Source organism: Gambusia affinis, linkage group LG10 (assembly GCF_019740435.1).
Source record: "Gambusia affinis linkage group LG10, SWU_Gaff_1.0, whole genome shotgun sequence".
Lineage (NCBI taxonomy): Eukaryota > Metazoa > Chordata > Actinopteri > Cyprinodontiformes > Poeciliidae > Gambusia > Gambusia affinis.
The window spans coordinates 20949493-20964589 of record NC_057877.1 but is presented as its reverse complement, the minus strand read 5'-3'; the positions used below and the strand labels follow the sequence as shown (position 1 = coordinate 20964589).

Below are 15097 nucleotides of genomic sequence, written 5' to 3'. Positions count from 1 at the left end.
AATCAGCAGCCATTTGAAAAAAACGAAGGCAAATGAATGCAAATTGTGGCATACAGAGCTCCTAGTCCTAGTTGTAATTTAAAGAACAACTCATGCACAGAGTACAAAAATAACTACATCTTTTTTAGAAAATAATCTCTGCAGATGTTTGGATTTCTTTTCATTCCACCTTCTTTTCCATTTGTAAGCATTATCCTTAACATCTGTGTTAATGCACATTTCAGTGCTCCGGTGCTATTGCTGTTGTTTTGTGCTTTCTAAGGGAGTGCAAAAGGTAAACAGAGATGTACTGGAAACACCAGGAAATTAGTTGTTGTTGTTTTTCACCCCTCAGCAGCACAGTCAGCAGTTTGAACTCCATCAGAGGTTGTGACATGCAGCCCATTAAGGCCAATTCCCATCAGATCCGAGCAAGCAGACATGCATGTTTGCAGTTACAGCTACATTACAAATTTTGACTGAGGAAACATCAAGAAAGTTCCTGTAAAAGAATGTTTCTTTTCAAAAAGCAGGTTTTAAAAGACATGCCGCTTTGATACATTTTCAGTTAGATTGAATGCCTTAATATGTTTTTTAGCATTTTAGTATTTCTATTGTTTGATTCTGGGTTTTTGTGCGTGTGGGTGTGTGTGTGCGTGCGTGTGTGGGCGTGTGTGTGTGTGTGTGTGTGCTCATTTGTGATCATTCTGCATAATTCCTGCTAGACAAACACTAAGAGGTTCTGTGGCTAAGGGGCCAATGTTGTAGATGTCTGCCCTGCAGATTTCACTTGTAGTTAGTTTGGATTTCTGTACCTAAGCAAATCAAAATGTTCAAGAGACTGCAATGCAACAGCCAGCCAATCAGTAATGATCTCTTACTGATTGTTAAAAAAAAAAAAGCTCTTTCAAATTGTCAACAGACAATATGCAGTTTGTGGCTTTCAAGAGTTGTTTTAAATAATATATTTGTAAGAATATAGGAGAGGCAGGTCAGTCAACATGCCCGACAATTTGCAGTTTCCCTTCAGACAAAAATAAAGTATTTTGATAGTGTCACAAACACTGTGATGGAAATAAAGCTTTAAATATTACTTACTATGTCTGCACTTTCTGTAGAGTACGTAGATACCTACACGTAATAATATTCCATGACAGACAGATTTAATCTCTTTAAAAGATAAAATAGAACAACTTTGCTGCAGGACATTGAATTTCCTATTCTGTGCTGATGTTTCACTCTCTCATATGGCAGCCTGAAGGAACGCAAGCATGTTTGAGTGATGCAGCTTCTTTTCTAGGAGCTTTTACAAGCTTTTGTGCTTTCCCTGACTTTATTTACACAGTAATTCTGATGATGAGAATTACTGAGTGTTCTTCACTCTGTAACAACAGGAACTCAAGAGGATTGTTGTTGGCTGCCAATCCTTTTAGCACTTAGGTGTGGTGCATTCACTGACTGGGGGCACCAATGAAGTATATAATCTAGTGAATGTTATGACCAGTGGATTTATCTGTGCATCTCAAATTTCTATGGATTTCCATCTTTTTTAATCATCTATGCTCCTTTTCGGTGTGTGTTCGAAGTTCATGCAGTATGCTTGTCAGTTTTGTTTGTGTTGTGATCCTTGATTTCCCCTTCAGATGCCCACAGTCACATTTGACTTCTGAAAAGTGGCCACAATTATTGCAATACTTTTTATTGTTGAAATTAACATACTTTCACAATTTTATTCATGAATATAATTTTGATCCTTTTCTTCTTTTTTGATTAGGTTTTCAGAGTTCTTTCAACTAGAACTGTCACAACAAAAAAACTTGATTAACAGATAGAAGTGGTGCACAGCACAAAATTAAGACTTTAAATAGCAGTGCATGGTATTAATTACATTTTATTTTATGTTTTTGTCAAAAAGAGAAAGGGTTTCCTTTTTCATCTGCACAAACCACAGTGAAGCTGCAGCACACAAGATTGTGCCATCTCTAATTACAAGAATGTGAATAATTTGCTTTTTGAAATTAATTTGCCTGGTAAGTGTTACTGATGGTTGTAGGTCTGAGCACAATGAGTGCCAAATCAAACAAATCATCTGTTAAATAGCCCCCGTTTAGTAATTCCAATTATGTTGCTGAAATAGCAGCATATTTGTAAAGGAGAAGCAGTGCAGATATTCATGATGCCAACAATAAAGTGGGAGACAAATGTACTGTGTGTGCCCATTAATTGTATTTTTATTTCCCAGAACGTAGCAACATTAAACAGGGTGACAGGGGTCCAATTGTCACCTAATTTAGCAGAAGATCCTCAGTAAATGGTAATGGTCTGTTTTATTAAGAAGCAGACTTACTCTGCAGAATGTTTTATTATTAAAATTTGGTTAAGTCAGCTATTCTACATACTTTATAACAATTGATGTATTTGCATGTAAAAACATACCAAAAAAAACATGATGCATTGTGCCATGGTGGAAGATTACTATTGATTTCTTAAATTAAGTAGTTTTCCATTAATTAAGCATTCCTGTGTTTGAATATGCCTCTTTGTAATTTTTATTTATTTATTTATTCAAGTTAAATTTTTCCCTTGAAAATCATCTCAGACTATCCTTGGTGATGTTCCTACATGAATAAATATCAGAGGTGGTTTCAGTTTAGTAAGGCAAATATCTGCTTATCACTGCATCAAACTGATGATATTAATCATACAGAAAAATTAGAAAATGACGATTTGACCAAAGATAATTAGCACAACTAAAAGATTTAAAAAACTGTTGCATTTGCTCAGCTAACTTGTGTATATTCACTTGTAATATTTCTATTACTTTTCTGTGGCTGTAGTTAGGGACTATTGACACTGGAATGCAGAACAATCAGTTGTGTTAAACAAACATCAGATTTGCATTCATTCTTAGGAAACCGTACCCTTCAGTGAAGGTTCAGGGACAGTCCAGCAGAGAATTGGACATAAATAGTGATAAGACACTATTTGTATGTAAATGAATCAGGCAAAGAAATTTCAAGTAGTCTCCAAACAGTTGAAGTTGAAGCAGGAGGTTCAGAGAAAAGCTGCGGAATTTTAATGCACATCTATTTAGATAGGAAGCCTTAAATATTAATACATATATATATAAATATATATTTATTTATTTATTTTAATTTAAATTATTTCTTGACTGCCCTACTAATGATAAATTGTCCTCCAAAAATGAATATCTAGGATTTCCATTATTTTGGATATGAGAAAAATGTTTTCAAGATAAAAAAAAATAAAAAATCCTGTTGGAATAATTTAATTTGTATTCACAGGCTCAAGAATAAGTTACTAAATAGATAAATAAGTACATTGTTAAAAATAAATAACTGAAGGAATGGCCAACATGAAGTGAAGTGCAGCAAATAAATAAATGCTGACATACATGAGTAAAAAATTAATCAGCAGTTAAATACAAATAAATGAATCTATCCAGCCATTAAATCGCAAGTTATTTAAGTCTCGAGTTAAAGTTGGAGCTTTATTTCTGGATGGAATCAGAGAGTTTGGAACTTTTTTTAGGAAAAAAAGCATGTTCCTGTTTACTGCATAACAAAATATTTAAATTGACCAAACCTTGACCGGAAAACTCCCAAGGTTCATCTTTCCAACATTCCACCTCCAAAAGATTTGGTTAAATACAATGAAATGTACAAAAAGTACATTGTCCTAAAGAAGCAAAAATGTTTTTCTGTTAGACGACTGGTCTCTTCTTCTGCTGATGTTTGCTCATCTGCCTGACATACTGATTGGAGCTGATATAAAGAGACTGAAAGATGAAGCTCCAAAGAGTAAACATATGAACATGTTTCATCTGCAATCAAAACAGCAAAACAGCTGCAAGTCACCTTGAAAGAACTCTCAACTATTTTGTAATAAAGGTTTGCAGTCTTTGCTGTAGAAAAAAGAAAAAGCTTAAATGAGCAATCTGTCGATTGCTTGACTTGCGCTAGATCAGAAAATGTGTTGGATGACTTATTTTGTCTTGCCATTTTTCTTTTAGAGTGTAATCTACAAAGAGGGTTTCACCCGACCACTAGTCTACCTAGACTACCTTATGTCACTCATTACAGATGTGTTTCAGATTTTAATGGTGGACTCACTCTGTTCCTCTCTTCTACAGAATTTTATTTACAGTCTTTTCTTGGTAGCTGCATGTCAGTAGAAATTCAGTTTTTTTTTCCCTTTCCCTTTTCATATCCCTTTCTATTTCCTTGAAGTTAATGGACTTTACATCACATTGATTTGTACTAAAGGGTTAGATATCCTCGAGCGCCTGGCTAATGGGCCCTTCTAGATATCTTGATTGGAACAGCAAATGGAAGATTTGAGTGCAAATAGGTGTCAAGGTTAGTCTTTAATTTTGAATTTGTTTCTGTGTTTTTCCTCCATTTATTTGTGTTTAGAGGAGTTTTTGATAAGCAACATTTTTGTTCACAAGCAGAAACATTGGAGTAATGTGCACATTTACGGGGTAAACTGACCTGAAATCTAATGCTTCTCTGTCTCGTTAAATGCTTTCCGAGAAATATGTCTCTGGAAGAGGTAAGATATTTGGTGGACTGAGATGAACTGAACTTCTTTCTGTTTTGCTGTTTCTGAGTCTGCATCCTGACTCATTCATGCATGATTGCTATTACTGTCTTCTTGTTTCGTGTTTCACTGCAGTAGTCTAACATGTTGTTTATTAATCATTCTTTCCTCACTTGGTATAGTGGTGCTATTGCCTGTATCATTTAAATTCCACATGCTAAATTCAGTTTTGCAAAACAAAATTGAATCTTACTTTGATGATGCAGTATTAGTTTGCTTTAAGCACAGCTGAATCTTACAGTGAGAGAGTTTTCAGTCCTTCAATAAGCTCAAACAACAAAAAGTAGCCTGAATTCAAAAAATGGGTTCCTACTTTTTCTGAGAAGCCCTGAAAAGGTAAGAAATAGGATAATTTTCTTTCAGGTCAGAAAACTGATCAATTTGCATATTTCTATTTTAATCCATGCCCTGCTTGCTGAGTGTGCCCATCCATCCTTCCATGTACCAATCTCTTGAATTTGTGGTTTTTGCAGATTCTGCATTCAAAACCTTTGAAAAGGAAATTACTCAAGAATTCTGTAGAGATTTTAGAAGAAAATAGCAACTGAAGGGAATGAGAGAATTAAAATACGTAGGAGCCCTAAAATAATTTACTGATTCTATTTTTTTCTTGGTGCGGAGGAATATGGAAAAAACGTGTTCATTTCTGTTGGAACCTCATCTATATCATTTACTGTTTTAAAAGTTTGCAGCTTTGCTGTACCTCCTTTTCCTAAAACAGTTTTTCTTGTTCTGTGTAAGATTTTGTGGTAATTTTTATAACACTCTCTTTTGTTTGCTTTTTGTACAGTTGATCAGAGTTTGTTTGAGAACTCCATTGCCCAGAAGCAGAGCCCTCAGACCTCCAGAACAGGTCAGCACTCCACCCGATCCCTCTCAGCATCCATTAATTCCAATTCTGGCTCCACCTTCATCGACTCTCCATCCTCTGGAGGACAGCAAAGGCTGAAAAATGCCATTAACCTGGGCAAGGCAGTTGGGGCAAAGGTCAGTGCATCATAAGCTGATTTGTAGCAACAACCTCTGCGGGTTCTCAAAAATACCCAGATAACTTATCTTCCTTCAAAGTTGAGACTTTTCTTTTCCACAAGGTTAACGACCTGCTGAGAAGAAAGGAGCCGAGCCACCTTGGAGACATCGGCGTCACTGAGGTCAACAAGAATGTTGGCGCAGTTTGGAGCTGCATGGACAAACTTGGCCACAATTCTGCCAGCAGGTGTGTAAATTTCACTCACAAAAATTGTCATCAGTTGTATCGATTCAATTTAGATTTTTATATAGTTAGGAGTTCTACAAATGATAAAGAACTTGTTTCTGTTTCATTGTGTCAACTCAAGACTGTAAAATGTAGACAGCAACCCATGTAGCACTGTATGATGAAAGATTTAACCGATGAGGAACTATGATTTCCTTCGGCAGGTGAATTGCATCACAAGCTTCCAGCAAAGGTTCAGTCCAAAAATTAATTAAAAGTAAGCACTCAAACTACCATATTCAGGCCATAAACAGGAGGAATTGTGTAGATGTGACTGTGCTTATTGAGAGGACAATATTTGGACACTTAGCTTATCTTCTAAAATTGGTCATCTTTATCCTGTATCTTCTTCAGGCAAAAGGTTTGTAAACAGTGCTACCTCCGCCACAAGGCAAAGAACCTCCACCAGGCTAGAAATCAACTTTTCTAGAGATCTATTAGTTAATACATTTTGATACTTCTGGTTGCTAAAAACAACCAAAATGACTTATTTTTTTTTATATATACATATTTTTACGGACTTATTTGTTCCCCATAACATTTATCAAAGGAGCATAGTGCTGAAAGAAGAGTGGCCTCAGATCAAAACACTTAAAGTTAGGTTTCACAGTAGAATTTGCTGAAATTCCACATCTGGTTTTAGATCCTCTGTGTGGATTTGTGATGCAGTTGGTTGAGAAATATTACTGCAAATATTACTGCAGTGCAAGATGGATCAATAAACCTAATTGATTTGACCAAACAACATTACAGTTGTATGCTTTGCCGACTAATTTGATAAGATGGAGAAAAAAAAAGAGAAAAAAAAAATCTCCTTTTAGCTTTTGAAATACCACACTTTTATAACTATCAGTGACTGAGCTTATACTTGTAATTGTTCACAGGAGTGAGTTTTTTATGGATAGCATGACTTTTGTGCGGAGTGATCAATAATTATTAGTCCAATTTTACCTTTCAAGGATTGTCATTATGGCACAGTGCCAAACTCTAAAACCCGTTTTGAGAGAGGAAACCTGACCTCCGATATCAGTACAGCTATTCTTCACATTGAGGTTTTTGGACAGTGGGACATTTCAGTTAAAGCTCATGGACTCCTGTGGAATGACACTTTTGGCGTTTTGAAGGAATGATGGGTTGGCCTTGAACTGGCCAGAGGATTTATTTCTACATGCCTAATAATAAGCAAGTCATTTTGGCTTGTGTAGTTGTGCACAATACTGCACTGGACAGTCAGGTTTAATTTGGTGCTCTGTTGCATGATGCACTGCTGTGAGTCAGAGGGAGACAGTACACCTATTATATGACTTATTTTTAGCAAGTAGTATAAGATAAATCACATTATTCGTGTAAAGAATTGTATCTGTTGTCTTGCTCTTTGAAAATGTGTTTTCTGCTGTTTTATTTGTATATTTTTCAAATGGTTTGTGGGTAGTGCCACTGCAACAATGAATTAAGGAGTTCATTGATTATCACTGACAATTGTTTCTTACTGCCAAACATATCAACACCTGTTTGTTTGGAAACTGGGATTTGCCAAAAGATACATGGTTTCGTAAATCACACATGAAACTTGTCCTCCTACCATTTTTGACTCCAAATGTGTTCCAGGTTTTTGATAAATGAGACTCAAAAAGTGTAAACAGAGCGCAAGTGTCTGCTTTGTTTCCTATCAGTTCCTGCTGTTTGAGTTTTCCGGTTCATATTCCCCTTTCATCCTCTGGTACTTCAATTTTGCACCTGTAAGAAAATATTTTAGGTGCCCTAATCTAAACCATGATGTATCAGGGCTATTTTTGTTGTTACATATTTTTCTGCATGACTATGATAAACTGTTTCAACAATTCTAATGAAATTTATGATTTAAATAATTTCTGTATTATTTGAACAGATTACATTACACTGTAATCCAATGTATGATGGCTATTATTCCCACTTAGACTTGTCAACTTTTATTTAAAAAAAGAGACAGATCATCTCTAATTAAAACAAATAAAAATTGTAATAATGCTGCTGGTAGATATTAGTTAATATATCCATGCAAGCACATTTCCCTACAGCAGGCTGAGTAGAATTTACAGTGCCAACTTTGGTTTTAAACCTTGTCAAAGTGGGTGGAAAATGTCTCCATGCCTGGCACACGCTGGTCAGGAGAAGAAGCTGTCATTTTAACTGTGGTGATAAATGGGCAAAATCATCAGCTTCTGACTGCACTAACTCCTCTACCACACATTTACTTGAAAATTAACTATTACCCCCACTAGGTTAAACCCTCTCAACAGAGAAGAAGCAGAAAATAGTTCTTCTAAGTGTTCTATTTTTCTAAATAGAACCACATTTTACATTTTTAATTACTTTAATTAGTATATTTTTGTTTAAAATAGGTTTTATAACAGTATGTTTCTTTGTGTTTTATTTATTCAAATGTTCAATTTATTCCACAACTCAAATTGTCCAAATGCAGCAGTTCCTTTTTTGTTGACAGATGAAATAACACAACCATGTCTTTTTAATGGTGATGAAAGGAGCTGCTGCAAATGATGTGCCGTAGCGGCATCTTCCTCTTTGTCGTCCCGATATTGATTGTGTGATGGAGGACTTGTGACCTGGATGAAAGCAGAGGGTGTGTTACTCTCACTGTTCTGCTCCAGAACAGTTTGTAGGTGACGTCTCGAGACAGTGGAGAGGAGCCACTCCCTCAACCTAGGAAGAAAAGTCCAGCAGCAGAACCAGATCCAGGACGGTCAGGATGAGCAGCCATGTGCTGCGACCAGCTGGTGGCTGATAGAGAAGCGATTTACAGTGATAACATAAAAGTATAGAGAAGGGGTTTTTTTTCTATGGGAAAGGAACAGAGAGAGTGCAAAGAAAATGGTTGGAAACTTTGGTTAAAAATGTGTGCCTGGAGAGCGCTAATTGACTTCATGATGTTGAGGTTTGCAAATGTCTGAACCTTCAACTCCTCTGAGATTTATTTTATTCTTCAGAGGTGCATAGACTCTTTTTTGTGCTAAATTAGTTTGCTAAATACTCTTGGCTTTGATTATCTGTGATACTAATCATCAGAATGTTGGTCTAAAGTGAAACTAACCCATTTGTTCTAACTTCTCTGTCACCCAACATGCCGTCATTTGCGGGCAGAAGGAGGTTTAAAGTCTTAATAATAGGACGGGATTTGTGTTTTCAGGCAGCATGAAAGCTTTAAATGGTTGTAATTCAGTGTAAAAGTAAAAGGAATAATGGTTTTATTCAGGCATGATGGTGGTGTTTTTCCTATTCTCACATTTTCCATATTTTTTAGAGGCTACAGGCCTATAGTAAAGAGTAAAAGAGGGCACCAGATCAAAACCTGAAACCTGTACTGGATATTCTACAACAGTAAATAATTTTATTATATTATATTTTAACAGTTTCAGCTTTTGTAGTAAAACCTGGTCCATTAGCTCCTGAGATTAATCCCTTCTTCCCTCTCCTCTTTTCCAGCCACATGTTTGACTCCTTTCCTCGTCTCAACCCACCGCCGCCAACAGGAAAGAAGCGCGTCCCTCGAGCTCTGAAGACGACCCAGGATATGATGATCTCCTCTGACCCTGTAGTCGCCTCACCAGAGCCGGCAGATTCTCCCCCCTTCCTGCCCTCCCCTGAAGAAACATCTCAGGGCCCCAACGAGGAGAGGAAGAGTAAGGAAAAGCTCCAAGGAGGGAGTGAGGAGCAGGAGGAGAGGTCGACAGAAATCACAGAGCTGTCCGGTCTGGTGGAGAACAAAGCCGATTCAGAGACAGAGGAGATCAAATCCACTACTGATGAAGTCAAAGATGGGGAGGAGGAAAAAGGGAGCCTAGAAGGAGGTGAGGAGGATCATCGACAGCAGCTTCAGCTTTCTGTGCCAGACCTCATCAACAAGGATCCTCCTTCGGAATCCCAAGCCAAACCCTGCGACGTCTGGCAGAGGGCATCCTCGCCAGACTCCCGGCTCTCCTCCTCTCCGATTTTGGGCAAGGCTCCCTGCCGCATCAGCCTGGGGGAGGAGGTCCTGCTTGGACACAGCGCCCCCTGCAGTAAAGACTCAGGAGGAGGCACTGAGGAGGCAGAGGCTCACCCAGACCTGCTATCCTTTGAATAACTCAAAGTTTTACTGTGGCTTTTAAATGTATCCGCCACCCTGCTTTAGTTTAGGACAAAGAGAAGAGATGCTTTTCAGAAGCAAGGCAGGCTTGAAGACCTGCTGCTTTTCAAACTTTATATCAGCTTTTTAAACGGTTTCGTCACTGGTTTGAGGTCAGTCAGACTAAATAAATTAGATATTTTATGCATAAAAATACACAGGAAAAGACTGGCTGTTTGCCATCATTTCTGGCTCATGATGCAAAAATGAGCCAGAAAAAATAGAGTAAAAAACAAGGGCCATTATTTTATTGCAGTTTCAGTTTTTAAAATAAAGTTAAAAAAACAATGTTCATATTCCATAAAAAAAAAAAATTTGTAACTTTGACCTTTAAAAGTTTCCTGTCTGCTTTAACAATGAAATGACAACCTGATTATGTATTAATGAATGTATTTAGTGTGGTCACATTACCTTTAGATGGGTTAAAGATTTATAGATATGAACAAAACCTTGAAATCCTTGAAAACCACACCATTTTTGATGCATAAAAGGGTTTATTTTTTAAGTGTGTTACTAAGCTGCTGCATTAAAGCCAGTTAAAAACTGCAAAAAGTATATATGTTAAATAGAAATATATATTTTACATTTCAGAATTTTAACTACATGGTAAAGATTTTTAGTTTTTTTTTTTTTTCTTTTCTCAGTTGTTTATAGCAGTCTGGAAAGCATGCTCAGAAAAACAAAACAGGAAGTGAGAATTAAAGGCTTAAAAGGATGTGTTTGGGATTGAACAGGTAGGGTGAATATCACTGTCACAGCACGTCTGCAACCTCCCGTTTCTAAAAAAAAAAAAAAATCATTCTGAATCAAAGTTTTTTAACTCCACTTCAAGATGATTGAACTCTCCAAAAGAAGCTTTTTGTGTCAGTTCTGTGCTGAAGCTGGCTTTTCTCAAAGCTGAATTTGAATCAGTTCCATAGAAATCTCACTCGTCATTTAAAAACAATATTAAATCACCAATGCCTTAATCTGTAAAATATACATCCTCTGAAATATATGAATAAGATGACTATTTTTAGGACTAAAACAAATTTGACATACTTGACCGTATGAGCTAAAATCCGCTGCTATACTGTAACTAAAGGCCAAGGAGTGAGAAGAATTGAATTACCGGTCTGTGCAGCTCGGATGTGCAAAGACAGGTTGTTCCACATATTAGCTGGAGCGACTAAACATCTGTTCAGGCTATAAATCTGTTTTCTTCCTTCCACACCCAATAAATTAATTAGCCGTTAATACTTTGATGCGAAACGGATCAGTTTGGTGCGCCTCTCTCCAGAAACAAACGATGAAAGGTTGTTTCTCTGCTCGGACCTGAAATGTGCGTGACTTCATATTCCATCACCCTACAGATGGAGACGGGACTGAAAGACGTCTGAATGAGTGTTTTTTAGAAAAGTGATGAGGGGTTTCTGAGTTAAAGAGAGGGCAAGGTAATGAGCTGTCAACAGGAAGGGATGAAAGAGGTGTCTTTTTATTCAAGCGAATCCTAAACTGACAGACCAAAGACGGAAATTAACAGCTCAGTCAGACAGGTTGTTTTATCACTTTTCTTTACTTGTCAGAGGAGAAAAAAAAAAAGCAATAATATGGAGGAGTATTTTTTGTTGTTGTTGCTTAAAAAGATGAAAGCCAAAGTGTGAACTTCTACCATTTCTTTGTAGATGATGTCCATGTCTTTATTCTTCAAAAGACGGATGCTGACTCAGGTGCTTGTTACACGTAAGCTGGCATTGAGAGAAATTATTAAACCTTAATTCACAGCTGTTTGTCAAAGCAGGTAGATTGGAGTCTGGTTGCCGTGGTTACTTTAACACAAATCAAGCACTAAGAAGAAGAAACCTGTAATTTTCTAACCTTGTATTCTGAAGATGCTCTGCAGATTTCTGCTTCTGGGTCTTGAGGCGTTTAACACCCTGGATATATTTTTTGAGCAGAGAACTAAAGTGCAGAATGCCATGAATTTCTCAGAAGAAGCTGAGACCAAAAGCAGCACCAGCTGAGAATGAGAGGAATGTGTAGCTCGTACTTACGAGGGAAAAAAAGCAAGCTTTGTCTGTTTTTTTTTTTTTTCTTGTTTTTTTCTGAATGTGTCTGAGGCACTGAACTGTAACCAAGCAGCTGAGGCCTCCTCTACGGTTCTGAATCATGCTCCAATTTTTTTTTATTTATTTATTTTTTTTTTTTTCTGGCAAATTACTCAGAGCTGCAGATGTTTGAGTAGAAAGCACTCCAAAAAGAGAGATATTTTTATACATATCTAAAAAAAATTAGCTTTAAAGTTATGGGGAACTGAATCCTTGGATATGCAAATACCATATCCAGGTTTCTGACCATTGCTTGTAGGAATGCACTACATGCACAGGTCTTAATAAGTACCTTATTTTTTATTGCAGAATAAGACAAACTTTCTTGTAATATTTGAAGTAGTTTGGATCTGTAGTTTCTAGGCTTCTGAAGGTTTTCCTAAAAAGCAATTATTTGAACTTTTACTTATTTTTCAGTCAACATTAGCCTATTAACTATGACCAATAAATGATACAGACTTAAAAAGGTTGTTAATGTCAAGCGATAACCCAGCAGTGTGTTGACAGGGCTTTTTACCAGAGGCCTGCCATAAATACAAAGTTGCTTCCTGTCATTTAACTGAATTTAAAACTTTGATGCATTTTGGTTGTCATGGATCTATTTTTTTTTTCCCCCCAATAATTTTTTGTCTTCAACTTCTCCCTCTTCCGCTTTGGATTATACATGACACCAACAGCTAAGATATCTTCAATTTGAGTGATTTTGCAGGATCTCTTTGCGGTAACATCCAGTCAGTATTTCCTCCTTACAGTGAGTCTGTCTACTTAGTCATATCTATTTTAGCTATGTGGAAAAACCTCATTGTGGGGAATAGCTATCCAGTTAAATCTGGTTTGCATCACAAGCTCCATCCTGAAGGTTAAGGGAAGCATAAGTCATTAAGGGTTTCTGTGCACCGTTGATATTCATGGAATTTACTCTTAGCATGTTTAGAATCTGCATATAGAAAATATAAATGAGTATGGAGATGCATCTTTCCATAATTGGATATGTTTTTTATTTGTAATAAATCTGTGAATGGTAATAAGGGCTGCAAATTTCAATATCATGAAGTGACTATTTCATTATTTTGACATATGAAAGTATTTTTTAATAATAATTGTCATTCAGTATTTAGTAGTGCATCAGTCTAGGATCAGGTTTTTCCCATCCTAAGCCAGTAGACTGCATCACTTTAATTAGAATTTTAGCCTTTATATTTCAAGATCAACAGTGATCATAACAAAACCAGTTTGAGGTTTAATTTTCTTCAAATAAATTGATGAAATTATAATCTCAAGAAACTAAAGCCATGCTTTCTTGAGATAACAGAAATAAATTGTTGTGATATGTCAAACTAAGATTTTGTCATTTTAATATGAATTAATTTCATGACAAAAGGTCTATCAAAAAAACAAGTTTAAATCTATAGGACGATTTAGATTTTCATAATTTCAAGAAACTGATAGGTAATCAAAGTAAGTTCATAACATTCCGTCTTAAGTTATTGACTGAAAGCACATTTAATTTCCATCACGCACATTTAGTTACAAGAAAGTTTGTAAGCAATATGTTGAAAAATAAGCCAAGGTTAGTTAATTTTACAAATAACAGCTGGATAATGTATATAATGGGCAGATGTACAAGAAGAGAGCATCAATAAAACCTAAAAACTAGAAATCTATAGTGTTTGTGAATTCTCTGAATAAAAACTAGAGAGAGAGCCCTAAGCCTGATTTTAGTGAGAACTTATTTTTTTTTTTAAAACTGTACCTTTTCTGGGACTCTTGCATTTCCTCTTCTTGACTTTAAAAACCATTTTTAAACATTGAGCTACGTCTAAAACATACAAGACTCCGTATTCAAGTTTGAAAAAATCAAGTTTGGTATAATATCACAAGATTGCTGTTATGCTTGATTCTCTTTTTATGAAATTACCAAATTGGTTGTCTGATGTCTGTGTCGCAGTATGTTTTTATGCCTATTTGGATCTGGAAAAAAACCCAAAAACATTTCCTGTGATTTTCTTGTCCAATTTAAGATGACTTTAGCATAAATAACACACTAACATAATCAACTAAAGATATGGGCATAATGACACTACATAGCCGTTTAGAAGAACTCAACTCTGTTTCTTTGTTGGCAATAGTAAATTCTTTGAAGATATCAAACATTCTGCATTTTTCTTAAGTCTGTAAATCACTAACTTTATCATTTTTGTTGAAGGAACAGTAATGTACAATTTTTTTACCAAAAGTTTCTTTTCCCAACAACAAATGAAGGAGTTATAGAGTGTAGTTTTTATTTAGCTATTTACTTTATTTTTTATGTTGAAATTTTATGTTTTTGTCTCTGCAAAGCCAATCTGCATAATTCCAGTTTTTATTGATGAATGAAGGACGCTCGGTGTAACACATGGACTTTTTAATTCCAAGGGACTGTTGAATGTCTAAAGGAAGCTTCAGATTTTTTATCTGTAAACTGTTGCTAATTAAGTAATTTTTTTTAATCAAGCAAAAGATGAAACTGAATGATTTCCACCTTGTATTTTCCTACTTTACTTGTTATAAAGAGGAGACGTAATAATTTCCTACAATCACTGTAATCTTATAAATTTTGATTTAACCATGAAGTCATTGTCTTGTCTGATTGTGTCCTTTTTAAGATCAAATGAGTTTTTTTTCCCTCATTTTTTTAAATCCTATTCAATTCAGTTAGAAAAACTTAAGAGTGCAAAACAATGACATAGTTACCATGACCTGATTGTGAAAGTATCTACATCCTTAAACAAAAACTTTATCAAAGCACCTTTTGATTTAATTTCATCTCTGATTCTTTCTGAGTTCTGCCATGAGGTATAGCAAATCTGATCAACCAGAAATAAAGCTCAGCCGTCCTAGATAATAATTTTATCCAGACATTTATTTTGTACAGTCATCTTCCTTCTTATGTCATAAAATTCAGCCAGTAGCTGTGCTGCATTTCTAATACTTACACAGATGTCACACCGA

The 15097-nt window shown here is 35.8% G+C and overlaps 1 protein-coding gene across 1 annotated transcript in view; it reads left to right on the top strand.

Annotated features, from left to right (window-relative positions):
* Positions 1-13847, top strand: part of LOC122837990 (carboxyl-terminal PDZ ligand of neuronal nitric oxide synthase protein-like) — a 147013-nt gene extending 133166 nt beyond the window's left edge. The window contains exons 11-13 of the mRNA XM_044128239.1: positions 5393-5589; positions 5694-5818; positions 9338-13847. Coding sequence (XP_043984174.1) covers positions 5393-5589; positions 5694-5818; positions 9338-9977 — 962 coding nt within the window. The 3' untranslated portion in view covers positions 9978-13847. The remainder of the gene's footprint in view (positions 1-5392; positions 5590-5693; positions 5819-9337) is intronic.
* The last annotated feature ends 1250 nt before the right edge of the window (positions 13848-15097 follow it).